Here is a 22,789-nt window from a genome sequence, read left to right on the forward strand (position 1 = left end):
GTAATTTCTCTTATCAAGGAAAGGTTCACTTCTATTCAATACATAATATTTACGTTATGTCTAAGTATGTTAGTATTTTTCCAAAAGATTCAAGTGACAAAGGTATTTTCTAAAACTACAATATATACTGCCTGAATACTTCAGGTGACTGCATTTCAAAATCTTACACTATAATCTAGAGAGCCACAAAAATCCCAGAACAAGCTAGTTAGGAGCTAGTATACAAAACTGCCCTTCCCATTCTCTGCACTAATTTTAACCACTCACACACAGACAACATTCCTCTGGACTTCATCTTGTTTAACACTTAGAAATCCTCAAACTGTTTCCAATAGAAAATAATGATTAATAGAAAACATAATCTCATACACAGGGACTTTTTGCCATTACACATTTTTAAAAATCTATCTACTTATATTATGAAAACCCTTATTAATGAAATCATCTTGGAACATAGTGAAGTTTATATTCTAACCACCTTTAGTTAGAAATTTAAACATTACTCAACTGATTCTGAGTACGCAATGAAAAATAAATTTCACTTTAATTTTAAAAAAGTATAAGCTTTATTATCAATTGAACAAGTTAAAAGTGTTAAATACAAACTGTATTAAAGTATCTTGTTTCTGCCTGTTATACACAAACAGAAATTGAGGGAAAAACAAGAAATTAATAACTACCTTACAACTTTTTTATACCTAAGAGATTTAATATAGTTTCATCAATTATTAGAACATGTTCATATAAATACTACTTCAGCATAATGTATTGAGAATTTACGTTATATAGAAACAGTGAAAGAAATTTTAAATTGCAGAAAATGGGATTTGCCTGATAGAAAGCCTAAGCTTTCAATATTATCCTTTTGTAGGTCTTTTGCTTACCCTCTTTACCTCTAAGATTAGATAAGAATTTTCCGAACCAAATACTTCCCAATTTTTTACTAAACATTTTTAGTGAAATCTCAATGTCATTAAGTTTATTTTAATGACAAATTTTAATCTGTAGCAAATAGTTTAAATCTGTGAAACCCTTAGAAAAATTTAAAATTATAAAATGACAGATGCTTTTTTTGTGTGTTTCAGGTAGAATTTTACAAACGATGTGAAAACTACTTTTCTTATTCTTGTACATTTTTCTGTATGTACTTCCCCTAACAGAGCCCATAGTAGTTCAATTTGTCTTCTGGTTCTTGATGCAGTGATGAGCTTCAATTTTTACCACGTTTTCTGCTTCAACAGAAAGTATTCGTCAAAACAAAAATTCAACTGCCATGACAAAAAGTTGCTACAGAGAGACTTTAGTTTTATCTATTAAAATTTTACTTTGGTTACCGAGGAGTAAAACTAAAACTTCCACAGAATTTAAAATTCTAGTTTCACCATCACAAAAAGTTAAAAAATCCTCACAGATAAAAAGCATAATAAACTGAACTAAATGAATTCTTCTATTTACAAAATATTGACTTTATTTCTAATCTTTTACAGTAAAATACTGAAAGCAGCCAGGATGGTGAAGACCTGAACCAGGAATCCTAGATAGAACTATGGGCTTCAAAAGTTAATATGGCTACACACCCACTAAAAAAAGACTGATACTATCAAACGTTAGTAGGAATGTGGAGCAACGGGAATTCCCATGTACTGTCAGTGTGACTGTAAAATGGTACAAGCACTTTTAAAAAACATAGTTCCTTATGAAACTAAGCCTACAGCTACGCTATGACCCAGTCATTCCACTTTTAAGCACTTCTAACAGGAGAGATAAACGCATTTGTCCAACAATACAGATTTGTATAAGCAACTAACTGGAAAGAGCCCAGTTAGTGGTGGTATATTCATACAACGGAAGACAACACAGCAATGAAAAGGAAAGAACTACTGAGGATACACGAGACTTAAAAACACTAAGCTGAATGAAAAAGCCTTTCCCAAGAGTACATACCATATAATCCCACTTACGTGAAATTCTAGAATAAGCAAAACAAGTCCATGGAGGAAAAATACCAAAACACTGGTTGACAGAGGGGCGTGACTGAACTGACTGGAAAAGGGCAAGAGGGAACTTTCTAGTTAATTACGAAGTTCTACAACTCCATTAGGCTTCGGATTAAACAGGTGTATGTATTTGTGTAAACTCGTGGAATGGCAACCGTGCGCAATTCACTGCAAGTCAAACTTACGTAAAAAAAAATTTTAAGTTAAAAATTGAACTCAGGTTAATGATATGCACATTGCTTAAGTGCTTTTTAAGGGTAACATGTACTAATACTTGCAACTTACTTTGAAATGCACCCAAAAAATAAAATTGACTGATAAATGATTAATTGTGCCATACAGCAAATAAAGCAAAACTCTAATTTAGGTGAGGGACACATGGGTGTTCACTGCACATTTCAATTTTCCTGTAGGCCGCAAAATATTAAAATGTTAAGGAAAATTTTTATAGGAGAATTGAGAGACCAAAAGAAGTGATTCAATAGGTAGTCAAAGTTTCTCACTACACACCACCTTTCAGAATTACATAAAAAAATACCCCAATCATTTATTACTCCTAGGGAAATCTGTAGGTACATTTCAGGAATTTTTGCTTCTTCATAAACTGTTCACATTGCCTGAAATCAATTCAATAATTAGGGCAATATCCTGGGACGTATATTCAACAACAAACTAAAACGATTTGTTAAATTCCTCAAGATTATTAACTACAAAATTTGTATTCCTGAACAGATTTTAAGCCGTGAGTTATTTTTTATTTTTCTCCAGTAACTCCAATTTCGTTCTCTTTTATCAGATTGCAAGCGCTAGTATCTGAAGAACATAGCTATCCCTCTAAAATGAAACAAAATCCTCCCCAACGATTAGCATCTAAGGGATAACAAATATACTTTAAAAAGAAATCCAGCAAGTCGTAACTGAAAGTCATCCACCTTTCTCCTTAAGCCTTGTACTATTAAGATGCGGCTGAAAGCAATTTCTACATTATAGTCAATTTTTTCTTTAAAGACTGGAAGGTGGGAAAGATTTCAGCAGAACTAAATGTACACGTGATCCTCACCCCCCAAAATCCACCTTAACCCGCAAGCAGGTAAAACAATGAGCACCCCCTCTTTTTTTTCCTTCATGAGACAAAACCGCGGACTAGGCTAAGGCAAACCCTCGCCCAGCCTCCACCCCGCCTGGAGCCAGGCGGCGGGTCCCTTTCCTTTGTGAGGAGCCGGAGGGAGGCGGCTGGGGGCGGGGAGCTGGGGGAGGCGGCTGGGGGTCTGCGGACGCCCGAGCAGGAGGAAGGCGCTGTGGAAAGCGGCGTCGGCACGTCCCGCAAACAGGCCGCGCGGCCCCGCCACAAACCTCTGCGGCGTCCCCAGGTGCAAACCCACGAACCTGGGTGTGATCTAACTTGGAAGGAGGCCCGGGAGAAAAGCCGAGGGCAGCTCCGGGGACGACCCCCTCCTCCCAGGCCCTTGCAAAAGCTTCTCCCGCCGCGGGAGGAGGTCCTGCCGCCATCCCCACCCCGCCCCGAGCCTCGGGCGGCCCTCACCTGCTGGACGGAGCTATTCTCGGGCACTGCGAACTCCTCCTTCTCCTTCGGGGTCTTCACGGTGACTTTCATGATCTTGGGTTCCGTGGAGGCAGCAGCAGCGGCGGCGGCGGGGGCGCCGGCACCTTCGGCAGCGGCGGCGCTGTCCTGGGAGCTCGGTGGGCCGCCGCTTTCACCATTCTCGGCCATGGCGGCGGCGGTGACTCAGGCGCGCAGAAGGGAGCGGGCGAGCGAGGGGGAGCCAGGGGACGCCAGAGCCGGCCAGCCCGAGCAGCGAAGAATGTGGGGCACGTCGCCTCAGTGACAACGGGCGCAAGGCCGCCGTAGCGGGCGAGGAGCCGCGGAGCTTGGCGTGGGCTCCGGCGCAGGCCCGGGTCGGGCGCTCAGCAGCCGCCGTGTGCTCAGACGCCACTCGGTCGCAGCGACATCCGCAGCCGCCGCCGCTTCCTCCTCCCCGCCCCTCCCCCCACGTCCCTCCGCCGGCGCCGCGCGGGGCACGCCGGGTAACGTGGCTGGCGACGTCGCCGAGTCATGCCTGCCTGCTGCCGCTTGGAGCTGTGGCCGGTTTTCTTTCCCTCTCCCATTCCATTGCAAAGCGTAGGCGCGTTCAGAGAGAAGGACTAAAAACAAAGTGGGGCGGAAGAGGTCAGTTCATTCCTTTTTACCCCTTTACCAAAAAATGAATTTGCGGCTTCTGGGAGGCACCGTAAGGGCGCATAGGGATGACGTCACGGCTAGCGAAATTACTGGAAAGGGGGCTCGACCACTGGGCGCTGAGGTCGGAAATACGCCTGCGCGCTGGCGGGCTAGGTAGTTTCTTCCACCCAGTCATCTCACACCCCGCGGTTACGGTGCGCACCCACTCCGCGCCTGTGCTGGCTTCGCATACCCCCACTGGGAGGAGGGTCTGAAACATGCCTGCGAGGGTTTTTTGTGGTTCATTTTTTTTTTATGTGGTTCATTTTTAAATGTGCTTAAGTTTTGCATACTTGAAAAATTTAAAACGCTTGCTCTTACAGTCCGGTGCGCCGGAGGTGAAAGGTTAATGGAGGAAAAAAAAATCCTCATCATAACGAAGGGAAAATGGTGTACGCGCCTGTAGCTACCCTGCGCAGTTCCGCGGAGTCATTGCTCCACGACCAGAGCTTCCCACCCTCGGGTCAGCCCGGTTTGGTCAGGTGATTAGGCCACCTGTGTTGACAATGGCCTTCGCTCCCGCGCTGACAGCCCTGCTAGCCCACCCCTGAATTCTCTGTGAATGCGGTTCCCCAGGATGTTTGGGGCAGAAACAGGGTACCCAAGGAGTGTCCACCCAACTGGGGCAGTTTAATGTAGCTGAGGTGTTCATTTTATATTCTATCAAATTAAGTTACTGCTCCATTTCAGACTTTAGGTGGCATTAAAGGTAGTTGTTCAAAAATTATTATCGATGTAGTGTGGGTACAAATAAGAAACAGGAAGTTAATTTTCCCGTAGAGAATTCTAAATTTTAAATGACCTCGTCATTTGCCTTTAAAGATGACTTGCAAGGAATGTACAACACTGGACCTGAACTTTATTAACCAGTATTGCAAATGTAAACTCTTGACACCACACCGTGTATGCAAAGATACACTGTGTATTTCTGTTCTTAAACCATACAACTGTGTTCTGGCTATAAGTACTCTTGCATGAAGACCACTTTTTAGCAGAGCCATTTTGGAATCTGGGTCTAAGAGAAGTTCTTAAAGTATAAATTGCAATATAGACATCATTTCATATCAGCTATGTTTCTGGCAGCATTCTTCAATAACATGAACAAATTACACAAGGCTTTCTGCTAAAGGATGACTATTTGCTTATGTTTACATGTGAGGTAATCATTACTTCTCAAGGTAGAAAGTTCCACCACTGGAAAACCATTTATATCTAACCCTACGCTTATGAAATTACTCTATAATTATCTGTGTCTACATTAATTTCTACAAAATTCTGATGTCTATACACAATTTATGAAGTAATATAATTTATCTATAAGAATATACGGTATAGTAATTCATTATGGCCCTTTTTAGGAACAATCCTACCTTTTAAGAAACTGTTGGATGTGTGGGTCTAGATCAGGGATCAGCAAACTTTCAGAGAGGACTAGATAGTAGATATGTTGGGCTTTGTGGGCCATACATTTCCTGTCTCAGATACTCAGCTCTGCCCTTGTAGCACAAAGCAACCATAGACAATACATACATGACTAAGCCTGGCCATGTCCGAGTAAAGCTACTTACAAAAACAGGCATAGGATCTGATTTGGCCCACAAGGTCTAGATTTCTATTTGAATTTCTTTTGAATGATTTTTGTTTATTAAATAGTCTGGAAAAAAATTACAAGAGCATATTTCATTCATTCTATAAACATTAATTGAGCACGTTAATGTCCAAATACTGTGTTGAGGATACAGAGACAAATAAGATTCAGTCTCCGCCCTCAAAAACCTTGAGGGGGGGGTTAGAAGAATGAAGGGAGGTGGAGATAAGCAGTGCCGTGGTGATATATGTTTAATAACCAACTCTCCAGAAAACAAGCTTTGATTTTTTAGCATTTCCCAATCTCCTTGATGTAAATACTTGCAAAATGGCCAATCTCAAGCTACCAACTTGTGGTTCTTGCTCACAAAATTCCTGAAATTTATCATTCAGTTTTCACAAGCCAATATGAGCCAGATCTAACTGGATAGATCCCTTTTTATAAGTCTCAATATTCAAAATTAAAGTATATTAATGAGATTATTATTCACATGGTAGAAGAATTCTTCCTTGACAAAATGAGTCAATCGATTCAGTCAATCAACAAGAATTTATTGAGCAAACTTTAATCCTGTGTCCAGGATTAAACTTACATAATAACACAAGATGGTACATATGTCAAATAAGTGGTGTAAATAACACGCCTTCATCATGTTACTCCCCTACTCGAGATCCATTCTAAACTCCCATTGTCTCAAAACTGAAGCCCAAGCTTCTTAACTGGATGCAAGGCCTTCTACAACTAACTCCTGGTCTTTCAAGCTTCACTCCCATTACTTTATAGATACAATCTGCTGCAGTCAAACATATTTACTCTCATCTCTAGAAGCACATGTACATTGTAGTTTTCTCACCTATGATCATTCCTTCAAGTCACTACACCCCCTGAGTTTGTGTCCATTATTGCTGCTTTCTCTCTTAGAAAACACCCAAGCAGAATAATTTTTTCCTCTGACCATCATAATCATTTGTACACTTCACCTGACAATTCATCACTTGTAACATACCTTCTATTATCTAAAACTGTTTCTCCTGCTACCAGTCTAGTTCACACCCTCATTAATTCTGGCCTAGATTGCAACAATAACCTCCTACAGATTCCTTTGCCTCAGTCTAAAGTCACCATCCTCAAAACTATTTTCTATTGGTGCCATATGTTATCCTTCCAGAACTAAGCTTCCATTGTGACACCCAGAAAATTGTCATTAACTCTCACCAAACTTTCAGAATAATATCTAAACTTGTGGCATAGCGTCCAGGGCCCTCTGTGACCAAAAAACCTTGCTCCTCATTCATATCTTACCCTCAACCAAGTGAGTCCACTAAGCATTCCAAGCTTGCCTCGTGCTTTCCTGCCTGTAGGTTTCAACACAACATTTTCACTGCAAGTAGAAATTCTTCCCTCCCATTTTGACTTGTTTTACCCATCCTTCAAGACTTACCTGAAATGTGATATTCCCTAACAATTTTTCCCTGATTACATTTTTTGATCAGACGTATTCTCTAAATATATTCCCATATGACTTTATTACCTTTCTGCTGTCACTTATCACATTCCGCCTTGTGTTACACTTAAATTATGTGCATATTTCTTTTATTAGACAAGGTCCTTGAATACAGGGATCAAGTCTTAATCATCATTAGTACCACACAACGCCTAAGCTAATTTCTTGGCAAGAGAGCATTTACTGCTAACATGAATTGTTGAACTGTCATTTTTACCACTAGAGAAGAAATTCATTTAGATCAGTAAATCATATTTTATACTCCTTTGTCTCCTCCAAGGTTTATAGTGCAGTGATAGGTAGATGATAGATAGATAATACATACCATACATAACCTGAGCCTTATTTGCTTTGCAATAGTTTCAGAGGAAAGAAACATTATTCACTCCCTGCTTGGTGCCAGGGAAGGAAAGAGAGTCAGAGAAGGATTTTAAAGGAAATGATTTGAGCCAGACCTTGAGGAATGGATATGATTTGGTTAAGTATGTTGAAAGGGGCAACTTCATGAGAAAGATGCAGTGGTGAGAAATAGAAACTTTGCTAGGACACTGATCTTAAACTGTGGTCCACAGCCTAAGAACAGTCCACAAATATCTCCAGGGCTACTTCCAAATCAAAGGGAGTAGGGTAAAATGTTCAATAAGTTTCTGAGCCTTAGGACTGCGGAAGAGGTGGTGAGGATGGTGGTTTATTAATTTGTCAACTAAAACTTTAGACCACTGGGTAGAATGTACAAATACATCTACAGCCACCACAAGCTTTGAATACAAGCTGCTAAGTAGGATCTCACAGCTGTGCCAGCCACTGCATAACACACAGAAGCAACGAGGGGGCCAGCAGAGGCACAAGGGAAGAGAAACCTCTCTGAAGAACACACCTGTGGTTCTTATTTTGCTCCAGTCTCACCATTTCTTTTTTGTTTTTTAATTTATTAATTAATTTATTTATTTTGGCTGTGCTGGGTCTTGGTTGCAGCACGTGGAATCTTCATTACAGCATGCGGATCTTTTTTTTTTAGTTGTGGCATGCAGGCTCATAGTTGCGGCATGCGGGCTTCTTCGTTGTGGCATGCGGACTCTTAGTTGCAGCATGAGGACTCTTAGTTGCAGCATACAGGATCTAGTTCCCTGACCAAGGATCAAACCTGGGCCCCCTGCATTGGGAGCATGGAGTCTTACCCACTGGACCACCAGGGAAGTCACTCACCATTTCTTTTTATTTGTTTATTTATTTATTTATTTATTGTTGGCTGTGTTGGGTCTTCGTTTCTGTGCGAGGGCTTTCTCTAGTTGCGGCGAGCAGGGGCCACTCTTCATCGCGGTGCACGGGCCTCTCACTGTCGTGGCCTCTCTTGTTGCAGAGTACAGGCTCCAGACGCACAGGCTCAGTAGTTGTGGCTCACGGGCCCAGTTGCTCCGTGGCATGTGGGATCTTCCCAGACCAGGGCTCGAACCCGTGTCCCCTGCATTGGCAGGCAGATTCTCAACCACTGCACCACCAGGGAAGCCCCCTCACCATTTCTTTTTAACTTTTATTTTGAAATAATTATAGACTCCGATGGAAGTAGCAAAAATAGTACTCCAAAGAGTCTCTTGTACCCTTCACCCAGCTTCCCCCAATGGTGACATCTTAAATTTTTAAAAATATAAAAATATATATATATATATATTTTTAAATCTTCATTGATTTGTGCATGTGTGTATGTGGTTCTATGCAATTTTATCCTATGTATAGATGCATGTAACCATAACTAGGTGCCAGGATACAGAACTATTCCATCACTGGTCTCACTGTTTTTTATTGTTCCTACACAGCAGGGTTTCTCAACCTTGACACTACTGAAATTTGAGACCAGATCATTCTTTGTTTGCAGGTGGTGGGGTGTGGTCCTGTGCATTGTAAGATGTTTAGCAGCATCCCTGACCTTTACTCAGTAGATGCCAGTAGTACTACCACCCCACCACTATTATGACAATCAAAACTGTTTCTAGACATTGCCAAATGTCCCTTGGGAACCAAGCTGTACAGAGAGCTGGTGGGATCATCCCTATTATATACATTTTTCCTAGTCCTCTGTCACAAAGTAGAATAGCAAATGTTATCAAATATCAAAAAATCATATTTCACTACAGTCTCTTTATTGATTATATTACTCGTGATAAACCTTACTTTGGATTTTCCCCAATATTGGTAAGTATTGCCAGGATTCTGTTATAAACTTGCTTTTAGTGTTATTACATTTCACCTACTGATCTCTTATTAGGAGTCTGAATTTATTCAGGCCTTCTGAAAATGCCTCAAAATATTCATAGACTATTCTCTTTTGACCTCTCTTATAAATAGGATACTACTGATAACCTGAGACACAGTTCCTAGGGCAAGCGTTGAATATCTTACAGAAGTGGTAAGACTGGTTCTCCTGGAAACATACAAATACAGGGATAAATATTTTTGTAATTAGACTCAAGCTTGGTTTTATTCTGCGTAAAACTCCAAGCCTTATGATTTCAGAGGACAAATTTATTCAAACACATGTGTTTGGAATGTGTTTCCTGACCTTAGGAGGTTACCTTATATGAAGAGTCTGCCACCTTGTTGTATAAACTAACCAAATGAGCCATGGAGAAATTTTAGGTGTTCTCTGAAAGCAGAGAGAAGTAAGTTAAAGGGTACAAACTCTATGAAGCAAATCATCTAGGAATTTCAGAGAATAATAATGCTTCTGGAAAAAAGAATGCTTCCGGATGCTGGGGAGTTTTGTAGCACTCAAGAAGGCAACTTAAAGGGAATTCCCTGGCAGTCCAGTGGTTAGGACTCCACTCTCTCAATGCTGAGGGCCTGGGTTCAATCCCTGGTTGGGGAACTAAGATCCCACAAGCTGCACAGCGCAGTCAAAAAAAAAAAGGCAACTTGAAGATGAAAAGTGTTAAAAAAATTTAGTCATCCAATCCTTTCATTTCATCCAAATAATTCTTAAAATCTTGGTTCTCAAATGAGTTGAAAGGTGAAGACAACATCATAGCTTATCTGAGTTGTTCTATAATCTAACAAGGATTGTGAAGGGTTTGAGATTTTTTTCCTACTTATAAACTAACAGTTTCATGGAATACTGGCAGAAGGCACATGACTCTTATGTTAGAAACAACAACAGCGGTAGCAGTGGGCAGTGAATCAGCATCTTCTTGCACTGGTTCCCCAATCCCTGACTTCTGCAGAATGATGCAGAGGGGGCCAGGTGACACCTGTACATGCAATGGGTTGAATTATAAGAGCGTGGGGAGCCCATGTCTTTTATTTATTTATTTTTAATAAATTCATTTCATTCATTTATTTTTGGCTGCGTTAGGTCTTATTTGCTGCGCACAGGCTTTCTCCAGTTGCGGCCAGTGGGGGCTACTCTTCGTTGCGGTGTGCGGGCTTCTCATTGTGGTGGCTTCTCTTGTTGCAGAGCGCAGGCTTTAGGCGCACCGGCTTCAGTAGTTGTGGTGCGTAGGCTTAGTAGTTGTGGTGCATGGGCTTAGTTGCTCCGCAGTGTGTGGGATCTTCCCGGACCAGGGCTCAAACCCTTGTCCCCTGCATTGGCAGGTGCCTTCTTAACCACTGCACCACCAGGGAAGTCCTGAGCCCATGTCTTTTAAATGTGCAGTAAGCCTCCAGCCCTTTGCTCTGGAGGGAGATATTAGGTTTTCAAAAACCACTGTACAAATATCCTTGAAAAAATGGTCCAGAACAAAGACAGTGTGTTAATTTCCTGTTGCTGCTATAACAACCATAAATTTAGTCGCTTAAATCAGCACATATTTTTCCTACAACTCTGGAGGTCAGAAATCCAAAATGGATCTTAAAGGGCTAAAATTGAAAGGCTGTGTTCTTTCTGGAGACTCTAGGGGAGAATCCATTCCTTCCTTTTTCCAGCTTCTAAAGACTGTCCTCATTCCTTGGCATGTGGCCAGATCACTTGAACATCTGCTTCATTGTCGATTTCCTCTGACTTCCCTGCCTCCCTCTTTCCCTTATAAAGACCTCATAGAGATGATGTTGGGTCCTCCCAGATAATCCAGGATAATCTCTCCATTTTAGGATCCTTAATAACATCTGCAGAGTCCCTTTGGCATGTAAGGTGACAGAGTCATAGTTTCTGGGGATTAGGATATGGACATCTTTGGGGAGCCATTATTCTGCCCACCAGAGGCAGTCAGTGCCTGTATTTATAAGATGTGCAGAATTATGAGAGACCCATAAAAAATTTTCTCTCAATAATATCCACTCCTTGTTTCTACAGTTTCTTGGCTTCTGGCAAATTTTCCCATCAGTATGCCACTCTGTTTGTCATTCTGATTAATCTGACCATCAGAGGCTGGGACCAAATCCATTAAATTTGTTTCATATAACATTTAATAAGGGTACCATCAATAGACTCCAAATAGCAGGATGAGGCCAACCTGCAGTATTAATTACTGTGCTCCCAGGGCTTCAGACCCAATCAGCTGAACAAATCCCATAAACCATCAGAATCTACTTTGGCTGCTTCCTAGGTATTGTTTCTGTATTGACTTTTCCCCTTGGCCCAAAGCGTTAATCTAGTTCCAGCAGGATGTCTTAGCAATTGCACGTATTTTGCCATGGCCTGCAAGGAAGAAATCTAGGGCAATTATATCAATCCTAACAGCTCTGAGCAGTGAACTGAGGCTGGCTTGAATGCCTTCTAGGGCCAATGTGATGTCATCCATTTTCAGCTGAAGTCAGGACAAATTTTGTCCTACCTCTTCTAATTCAGTGGTTCTCATTGTAGGAATAACTGCCCACTGGTTGCATATAGATAGCAAGTAAGTAAGTAATCCCTCTGACCAACTCCCCCAAGTTATCAAGAGCAGCTTCATTTCAGATAGTCCTCCCAGTAATCTGAGGGCTCTGTGATCTACTGACGGTGTTTCTTAAAGGTCTCATATGACCTTCCCTAAAGCACAAGCCACTGTGTTTTTAAGAGGAGGAAAGTTAATGCCTAACTTCCACAGATGTACAGTCCTGGGGGTGCACATGGTGTCCCTGGAAAGAAAATGCTTATAATTATTGGAACCCCCTACATGTGGTCAGCAACTAGTTGGTAGGCCTTAGGGTTCCTAGTTCAGTTTGAATAATTGAGTCTAGTCCTTGTTTATGGAGGGACTGCCTATAGGCAGGCAGTCCAAACTGTGCTGTTTATTCTTGCTGCTCGCCAGGTGGCATTCATCCACCCCACAGAGTGACTAGTGAAGGCTACAGGAATGGGAGTGGGAAAGATATCCAGAGGTACTGACACATGTTTTGCATGGGAGGTGCAAGGGCCAGGCCATTCCCTGTCATTTTCAATTGGCTTCTTACTAAGGTTAAGGAGAATGGCAATTGTGGTCAGAGCTATCCTGTGAGCTATGGCAGACCCAGCAGTGAGTTAAATTTAGTGTTTTCTAGTTTAGGAGAGCCTCACCTAAGTGTTTTTCTTCATGAGGAAAGACCCAGGGATAGCTCTGAAAGACGGAAGATCATTGATGTCTCTCCTTTTCCAGTGCCTCCCAAGGTCCAAGATGTTCCTTCTCCTAGTGCTGGGATTGTTTACCTCCCCCATCAAAAATCAGTGTGTCCCATTCCAGTAACTATAACTTCACCTTCTCCCAGTCACCCCCTACTCACACCCAGACCTTTTATCCAGAAGGGTAGGTGCAAAAGGCATAAAAACATTTTTATAAAACATATAGGGACCCATTATGTCTCCCATTTTGGCCCTTATGGAACACGTTAGGGGGACTCAAGGAGCAAGGTATTCAACTACGTAGTCATTATCCTTATAAGCTAGGACTATATCCATCCCACAATAGAATTCAAGTAGCTGAAACAGATTTATGTTTAAATCCCGTAGGCTCCATTTGGCTGGGCTGCTACCGAGAGGGTGTACCAACCAGGCCAGCCTGCAGTTGTCAGTAGGGGAAAGAAAGAAATGTCATGCCCAGGGCAGAATTCTGGATTTTCAAAGTAGGTTTATACACCCCTACCCCACCCCTTTTGTCCTTATCATTACCTAGGAAGTGGGCAAGAGGAGATGATCCCTATCTGGAGACAGCCCCATTCAGTGACCAAAATACCTAGTACTGAAGCATGTGAACTAGGAGGGGATGAGGGATATAGAGTAAGAGATCTTTTTGAGTCGATTTTTGAGGTGACTGTTCCAACACTCAACTATACCAGATGTCTGTGGATAATAGAGAGCATGGAAAGTCCTCTAAGTACCTTGGCCAGTAGCCCATTGTTGAGTGGCTTTTGCAATAAAAAGTATACGATTATCAGACTGTAAATGGTCCAGAAAGCCAAAAACATGACACATTAGTTTCAAGGGCCACAATGGTGTGGTTATAGTCATGGTGTGGTTATTGGACTAGACCAATAACACCCAAGCTGAAAAAGGTCAAGAGCAGTGAGGTACCACCAGTAGCCCTGAGACAAGGGTCTAACATCCAATGTATTCAAAATGCCAGGAGTGGGTGGGGGCCACACTCATGCAACGTGGCCTTATTCTCTGTGAGACAAATGCGTCACCTTTTGTCAGCAGTCCAGGTCTGACATGCAGTGGTAGCCTTTGCATCAGAAACAGACTCTTCTACTCTGATCAGTGTGGATCATGTCCAGTACAATGACGGACACAGGCAGCAGTAGTGGCAATAAAGGCAGTGCAAAGCTCTGTCAGCAGCTTGACTCCAGTTAGCCTCATCAGAATGGCTCCACCATAGATATCTATATGAGAGACCCAAGTGGTTGGGTCAGCAGGTGTGGTTTGTTTCCACAGTTCACATCTCCACAGAAGATGAGTGTTTTTAATCTGCCAGTCTGTAGTTTTCAAAGTACAGACCAAAGAGCTAGGCCATTGGCAACAGCCTAAGAGTCAATACAAATATAACAAGGTTCATTCATCAAGAGGACTGTTGGTAAGAGATAAGAGAGTGGCCTTGAATTCTGCCCACTGAGTATAGTGACCTTGTCCACTTTAGGTTCTACATGTTAACACTGAGATTGAATGGCTGCAACAGGTCCAAGAACTCCTATCAGGTCTCGGTGTAGCCAAACCATCAGTGAATCAGACCCAGGCATTTAGGGGAAACTGTGAATTGAGGATCCCATTGAGCCGGTGGCTTTGCTTCAAGCAGAAAAGCCAGAGGGAGGAGAAGGTGAAGGATAACTTTTCTCCTGGGGGATAGCTACCACTTTTTCATATAAAACCAAGATGCCACTGGGGCCAGAACAGTGGTATTCTTGAACATATTTCCATTGACAAGCGAGACTTACTGATCCCTTCTCACCTTGGTGTCTTTCAGTCCAAGTTGACCCAAGGAGCACCTACAAATGGAGGTTGCCATTGTCAGAGGCTCCAGTGGGCAAAATCATCAGTCCTGTAGACTTGCAGCTGAAATCGTGGAGCCTCAAAAATACTAACATTTCTCAGGAAGTGCGAGACCTCCAACTTTGCTTTTCTTTTTCGGGATTGTTTTGGCTATTCGGGATTCTTTGAAATTCCATAATACATTGTGGGATAAATTTTTCTATTTCTGCAAAAAGTGTCCCTGGCCTTTTGGTGGGGGTTGCGTTGAATCTGTGGATTGCTTTCGGTGGTGTTGACATCTTGACAATATTGAGTCTTCAATTTGTGAACACAAGATGTCTTCCCGTTTGTGTCTTCTTTAATTTCCTTCAACAACATTGTGTAGTTTTCAGTGTATGTCTTTCGCCTCCTTGATTAAATTTATTCCTAAGTATTTTATGCTTTTTGATGCTATTGTAAATAAAATTGTTTTCTTACTTTAAAAAAAACGTACTGGGGCTTCCCTGGTGGCGCAGTGGTTGAGAGTCCGCCTGCCGATGCAGGGGACACAGGTTTGTGCCCCGGTCTGGGAAGATCCCACATGCCGCGGAGCGGCTGCGACCGTGAGCCATGGCCGCTGAGCCTGCGCGTCTGGAGCCTGTGCTCCGCAACGGGAGAGGCCACAACAGTGAGAGGCCCGCGTACCATAAAAAAAAAAAAGTACTAACATTTCTCTACGTGCAGCTCTTCCCAATCAGGAGAATCTCCTCTGGCATTTATGGTATGAGGAAACACAAGTATGTAACGCGTTGATTCCTACTGTACATTTAGATGTAAAAGTAACAGCAACAGTACGTTGAATTGGCTTGGAGGGCCCCACCCACAAGGTCATGTCAGCTCTCCTTCCCCAGGTGAGCGCTGCCTGAACCCCATTAAGCTGAATCCAGGAGCCAGTTCCCCTGTGGGTCTGGTAGAATGGTGACTTGGGCGCCTGTATCCAGCAGAGCCCTACAAGTTCGACTTCTTCCCCTCCTCGAAGTTTCCCAGCATACTTGCCAGGTGCATAGACCTCCAGTGCCCCATGTTGACATAGAAACCTTGGCCCCTCCCCTAATCATCTTTCCCTTAAAGTAGCTGAGACTGGGGTAGAGGAGAAGGGAGGGAGTAAGAGGCATGGAAGGAGAGAGTGACCGCGTGTGGAAAACAAGGTGCGTTGACTTTGTTTTAAGCAGTGCAGTGGCTGACCTCAGCTTAACCAAACAAAATTCCAATGTTCCAGTCCACCCAAAGTCATTATTTGCCCACATTATTTCAGCCTTAGGCTCTGTGGCAGCTGCAGCCACGGTTTCCGGCTATGGCAAGAGTTTGTGTCCTTCAGCTGACAACCTTCGTGGAGGAGTCCACCTTAATCTGAGCCATCTGTTGCCCCGTTATCAAAATAAGGTATCTTAAATTAAATGTAAGTCCTAGGGGGAGTTTTCCATGATATCAGGGCTGATTGCAAGAAGTTATCTATATTTCTTTGGGTCTGTTTCTCAATCTTCATTTGGTTACTTCATCAGCGTTGTAAACCAATCTGGGGCAGTAAGAGCCTTAATCTAAATGCCTCATTTACGGTTTCCCACAGGAATTAGTCTGCCTGAGGAAAATCTCTCTGAGAGGGCCAAAGCTTCTTTTAGCAGTTTGGATGTGCTGTTAAAAAAAAACAAAAACAAAAAAAACCTCTACTGTCATCTCTGGATAGATCTAAGATTAGCATGACAGACTTCAAGGAAGGGATGAGCTGAAGAACAGTTTAACTGTTGCCATTCTTAACAAGCATTGTATGCCCACTCCCTAGCCAACCAGCCAGAGTTCTAAAAATTTGCCTGGTTTCTGCCATAGCAGTTGCAAATTTCCCTCTTATGTTCAATGTAGTGCATGTCTCTGTCACTGTTGTCTAAAAGAGGGCAAAACTTAGTACTATTTGTTACAGTGGGGTAAACCTGAGGCTGATCTAGTATCAGCCTCTACTTGCCCTACTTGCAAGCTAATGGATTAGTCTGCCACAGTTTTGTGGATGTGGACAGAAGACACAAGGCTCCTATGTCATAGGCAAAGGACTTTATTACTTGCAGCAACAGCAGTAGGCAGAGGAGCAGCATTGTCATGCACCATTTCCCCAGGGCCCAGTTCCCACACAGCAAGGCAAAGAGGACCAGTGTCATCTGTACTTGCTCTGGGTTGTGTTACATGACAGGGTTCTCTGAGCTTAGAGAACCCAAATCTTTTGTAATAGGCAGTAAACTGGGCTGGTCTTTGCCCTGGAGGGGAACACTATGGTCCAAGGCTGTAAGTACACCTGCCCTTTGATCCAGAAGGATCAAATCTTCCAAGGCTGCTGTTCACTGTATAAGCATCATTGAAAAGATAAAAGGGGTCAGTGCCTCTTCTCACGAGACATGCAGAAATGCAACAGACCAATGGAGAATTGTCTTCCAACATAGTCTCATAACAATTTATATTTGCCTGAAACTCTCTAGCGTTGGAAAGTTCTTGAGACTATATTTATTCTAGCCCTCTCCATCCTTAGAGACATATCTGAGAAAAGACTATCAGACAGATGTCAAAAAACTTTTTCTATAAAGGGCCAGGTAGTAAAGATGATAAACTTTGCATGCCATGGAATCTCTGTTGCAGCTACACTGCTGTTGTAGCACTAAGCAGCCATAGACAATAATCAATCAAGTGTTACAACTTCATTTACAGACACTGAAATTTTAACTTTATGTAATTTTATGGGTCATTAAATATTATTCCCCTTTTGATTTTTAACCATTAAAAATGTAAAAAGTTATTAACTCTCAGGCTGTAGAAAAATAGGTAGAAAAATGAGCAGCAGGCCAGATTTGGTCCATGCTGCTTAAAAGAATAAGATTCTCATAAATTGACATGAATTCAATTAGGAGATGGCAACATTTTTCATCTGTTTCTTTCTAAGTACCTATTCCCCAAGTTGGGGGAATTTACAGTTGCAGAAAAATAAAACCACTTAAGTACCGAGGCTTACAAAAATGCTAATTGTAGGATGTGATGGTTAAATTTCTGTGTCAACTTGACTGGGACATATGGTGCCCAGATTAAACATTATTTCTGGGTGTATCTATGAGGACGTTTCTGGATGAGATTAGCATTTGAATCAGTAGACTCAAGTCCTCAGATGGGGACTTCCCTGATGGCTCAGTGGTTAAGAATCCGCCTGCCAATGCAGGGGACACGGGTTCGATCCCTAGTCCGGGAAGATCCCACATGCCGTGGAGCAACTGAGCCCATGTGCCACAGCTGCTGAGCCTGCACTCTAGAGCCCGCGAGCCACAACTACTGAGCCCACGTGCTGCAACTACTGAAGCCCGTGCACGTAGAGCCCGTGCTCCGCAACAAGAGAAGCCACCGCAATGAGAGGCCCATGCCCCGCAACGAAGAGTAGCCCCCGCTCACCGCAACTAGAGAAAGCCCGCGCGCGCAGCAATGAAGACCAACGCAGCCAAAAATTTTAAAAATTAAATAAATACATTTTTAAAAATAAATAAATAAAGCAGATGGCCTTCCCCAATGTGGATGGGCATCATCCAATCCTTTGAGGGTCTGAATAGAATGGAAGGGCAGAAGAAGATTGAATTCTCTCTCCTGCCTGACTTCAAATTGAGACACCAGCTCAAACAGTCAGGAAGACTGTTCTCGACTAGGACTTACACCATTGGCACTCTAGTTCTCAGAACTACACCAATGGCTTTCCTGGGTTCCCAGCTTGCAGATGGCGGATTGTGGAACTTCTCAGCCTCTGTAACTGCATGAGCTGATTTTATATATATATATATATAAAATATATATATATATGTATAAAATATATAAATATATATATTTGTTTATATTTATGTTTATTGTTCTGGAAAACAGACTCGACCATGTATTAATATGACTAGCTTAGTTAATACATAAGGCCTTCCTAATATTCTTCAACTAAGTTTAAGGGGAAATGCTTAGTTGTTTACAAGATAAAGTTTTTGCTTTCTTGGAAGATTAAACACTCAGTTTCAATTGTGGATAACCAAGGTATAATCCCTAAAGAGTATGACTGTATTAATATACATGTCAGCAGATGGTATCATAGCCTGAGTTGGGTAGGGAGGGAGTAGTGTGGAATTGGTAATCTAAATGTGAAAAGCAAAACTTAATAGCTTTTAGCAGCTAGAAAAGGATTTCTTAAATAAAACACAAAAAGCACAAATCATAAAGAAAATACTGACGTAGTTAATTACATTAAAATGAAAAATTTCTGTGCATCAAAAACTTCCAAACAAAATGAAAAGACAAGCTATATGCTGAAAAATAAATGTGGGAAACTTATAACCAACAAAGAATTAGTATCCAGAATGTATAAAGTATCAATTGAGTACAATCTCAAAAACATTGAGCAAAAGCTGCAAGTTGCATATCATGATCTATAGTTTATCATTTATATCAAGTTTTAAAACATGCAAAACAATGTTACATTAAAGTGTAAAAACGTGCCTAGGCACGACAACAAAAACATCAGGATAGTAATTACCTCTGGGATGGAGGGAAAGGAATGATAATTGGGGAAGGATATGTGTGTGGGGGGGAGGTGCTCTGTTTTATCTCTATTGTTTTATTCTTTAAGCACATCGATACACAAATGTTTGTTGCATCTTTATCTAATCTTTTGTACCTCTGACATATCTCATTAATTTGGAGAGATTCTTTTCAAACCCTTCAAAACAAAGTAGTCTCCTTCCTCTTTCTCTTCCTGAAAGAGTCCTAAAATCATTAGGTGAGTGTGAGAATAGGGGAGAAGAGGCTAGGTGGTAGGTAGGCATTATAGCCTGAGCAAGGTGACAAGGGCATTCCCACATGGAGGGGATGGCAGCCCCCATGGGAGATTGGTTATAAACAGGGAAATGATACAAGCAGCTCATGCAGTTCAACATCAAAAAAACAAACAACCCAATCCAAAAATGGGTGGAAGACCTAAATAGACATTTCTCCAAAGAAGATATACAGATTTCCAACAAACACACGAAAGGATGCTCAATGTCACTAATCATTAGAGAAATGCAAATCAAAACTACGATGTGGTATCACCTCACACCACTCAGAATGGCCATCATCAAAAAATCTACAAACAATAAATGCTGGAGAGGGTGTGGAGAAAATGGAACCCTCTTGCACTGTTGGTGGGAATGTAAACTGATATAGCCACTATGGAGAACAGCATGGAGGTTCCTTTAAAAACTAAAAATAGAACTACCATATGACCCAGCAATCCCACTACTGGGCATACACCCTGAGAAAACCATAATTCAAAAAGAGTCATGTACCACAATGTTCACTGCAGCACTATTTACAATAGCCAAGGTATGGAAGCAACCTAAGTGTCCATCGACAGGTGAATGGATAAAGAAGATGTGGCATATATATACAGTGGAATATTAGCCATAAAAAGAAACGAAATTGAGTTATTTGCAGTGAGGTGGATGGACCTAGAATCTGTCAAACAGAGTGCAGTAAGTCGGAAAGAGAATAATAAGTACCGTATGCTAACACATGTATATGGAATCTAAAAAAAATGGTTCTGGTGAACCTAGGGGTGGGGCAGGAATAAAGACGCAGACATAAAGAATGGACTTGAGGACACGGGGAGGGAGAAGGGTCAGATGGGACAAAGTGAGAGAGTAGCATTGACATATATACACTACCAAATGTAAAATAGATAGCTAGTGGGCAGCAGCTGAATAGCACAGGGAGATCAGCTCGGTGCTTTGTGACCACCTAGAGGGGTGGGATAGGGAGGGTGGGAGGGAGGGAGATGCAAGAGGGAGGAGATACGGGGATATATGTATACATATAGCTGATTCACTTTGTTATACAGCAGAAACTAACACAACATTGTAAAGCAGTTATACTCCAATGAAGATGTTAAAAAAATCAAAATGTGAAAGAATGAAAAAATAAAGTAAAATCACCTAAACAAGCAAGTACAAGGAAGGAGGAAGGATTACAGAGAGCGAGAGGAAGAGGAAGAAGGAGAGGTAAAGGGAGAGGAAGAGATGGAGATGGAAGGAGAAAGAGAGATGGGGGAGGAGGAGGGGAATCGTGCTTTGTAGGCTGCTGGTCACTTGGGGAAAAACCAAGTATTTCAAAAGGAGTAGCTTCTCTCCAAAGTAGTAACTGAATCTATTGGATTTAGTGTACTAACCACACAGAAGAAACAGGTCACATTGCAGTAAATGGGAAGAGAATATAGGCTTCACTGGAATACAAAAGGTATTTTTTTTGTTTACAGTTGGAGGATTAAATCTATTGTACCACTTTATTCTTCAACATTGCCTTTATTCCAAAATGCTCTAAAGGATAAATGCAAACCCTTATGAATTATATGATCAGTATTTAAAACCTAAGACTTAGAAAGGAGAGACTGAGGCAATGAACATCTAAGTAACTATTATCAGGTAAATGGTCAACACATGAAATGCACAGTTTGGGTTTTGAGTTCTCAAGTGTGCCTTGCTCACTAAAGGGTACTGCCTTTCACCAGTATCTACATCTCACCTCAGAAAAGTTACTATGTTTTCCATCTAGTGGAAAGACTGAATAATTGATACTTCTCAATCTCTGATTAATACAAGAGCAATAAACTGTAGGGGGCTTTATTAAACAGCTCGAGGGAACCAGGACAAAGAAATGATTTACATTAAATACTGAAGACATTAGCCCCAAATATAATGATATACCAAACAGGAAAATTGCATCCATGTTTTCCAAGAAACAGAACAGTTTTATTCTCTCCTGAATGGAGCAGTTGGAAGTAGACATCAACTGTTGAGCAAAGTACCTAAACAGCAGGGGACTGTGTCAATGATTTTTCTTTTTCCTGTTAACAGCACTATTAGAAAATGTCAAGTTCTCGGTCTAATGCATGCCAAGTTTTGTCTATTCTTCCGTTTTTTTCTACTCTTCAATTTTTTATTTTCTAAGTTTTACGTCAGTTAAGTTCTCTTGTTTGCGCAGCTTTCTTATTTAAGGCTTAGGAAGTACCTCACTGTCTTGATAGAGTTGTTTGTTAAACATGTTAAGCCTCTCTAAAGATAAGAAAGCTAATGAAGAAAAGTTTAAATTTATATTCAGAACTCTTAGTCTTTAAGCAGTAGTGTGCTGATAAACCGGTTGGGGTGAAGGTAGGGGTGCTGATTTGTAGCATTTATCCATTGCCAGTTTCCAAGGTGTAAATATTCCCACTAATATAACCAATTTTAGGCTATCAATGTGAAGTGACATTAATTGTGGAGTTGGAAGAGATGCACACAGTCAACTCTCAGGAGCCAGTAAAAGTCATGACCAACACATCACTGAGATCTTAAGTCATAGATTACTACCCAACATATAGTATTCTTGTTTTGGTATCTATATTTTTTAAAGTGCACCTTTAAAACTTACATGGTGTTAAAAAATTCCCTGATAATATTTTTTAAATCACAAAAATGCAAAATGGACATTTAGAATCTTCTAGAATCCTTGACATATACATAAGTCATTAAGAGGAAAGTGCCTAGTTTCTTCCTAGAAGAATTTATTTATTTATTTTTGAAATATTTATTTATTTATTTATTTGGCTGTGCCGGGTCTTAGTTGCAGCACGCAGGATCTTTGTTGCTGTGTGCAGGATTTTTTTTTTTTTTTATTGCGGCACGTGGGATCTTTTAGTTGCAGCCCACAGGATCTTTGTTGCCACATGCAGGATCTTTAGTTGTGGCATGGGGGATCTATTTCACTGACCAGGGATGGAACCCGGGCCCCCTGCATTGGGAGCGCAGAGTCTTAACCACTGGAGCACCAGGGAAGTCCCCCTAGAAGAATTTAAATAGTTACTTTTATTTAAGTGGCTGGTATCCTAGGATCCTTTTCATTTTCTAACGTAGCATGGAATTGCCCTGTGGGAAATATTAAAACAAGAGATACTTGCAAACAGTTCCCCTTTTATACTAGTTAATTTTGTGATATGTAATACACAGTTACATATAGAAGGTGCATTATATATACATTTTAAAAAACATTTTTATATATAGATATAACTATATCC

General features: G+C 41.5%; 1 protein-coding gene and 1 long non-coding RNA gene across 4 annotated transcripts in view; one reads left to right on the plus strand and one right to left on the minus strand.

The window, feature by feature from the left end:
* Nucleotides 1-3,982, minus strand: part of UBQLN1 (ubiquilin 1) — a 48,530-nt gene extending 44,548 nt beyond the window's left edge. For both annotated transcript variants that reach the window (XM_060155301.1, XM_060155300.1), the window contains exon 1: nt 3,541-3,982. In XM_060155301.1, the coding sequence (XP_060011284.1) occupies nt 3,541-3,729 (189 nt within the window). In that variant the 5' untranslated portion in view covers nt 3,730-3,982. The remainder of the gene's footprint in view (nt 1-3,540) is intronic.
* Nucleotides 3,867-22,789, plus strand: part of LOC132523750 (uncharacterized) — a 66,567-nt gene continuing 47,644 nt past the window's right edge. Inside the window, exons 1-3 of one of the 2 annotated variants that reach the window (XR_009541641.1) lie at nt 3,867-4,185; nt 13,222-13,334; nt 14,669-15,111. This is a non-coding gene — a long non-coding RNA (uncharacterized LOC132523750). Of the gene's footprint in view, nt 4,186-13,221; nt 13,335-14,668; nt 15,112-22,789 lie in introns of those variants that run through there. The other variant, XR_009541640.1, reaches the window with a different exon arrangement.

This window comes from Lagenorhynchus albirostris, chromosome 7, assembly GCF_949774975.1.
Source record: "Lagenorhynchus albirostris chromosome 7, mLagAlb1.1, whole genome shotgun sequence".
NCBI classification, from domain to species: Eukaryota; Metazoa; Chordata; class Mammalia; order Artiodactyla; family Delphinidae; genus Lagenorhynchus; species Lagenorhynchus albirostris.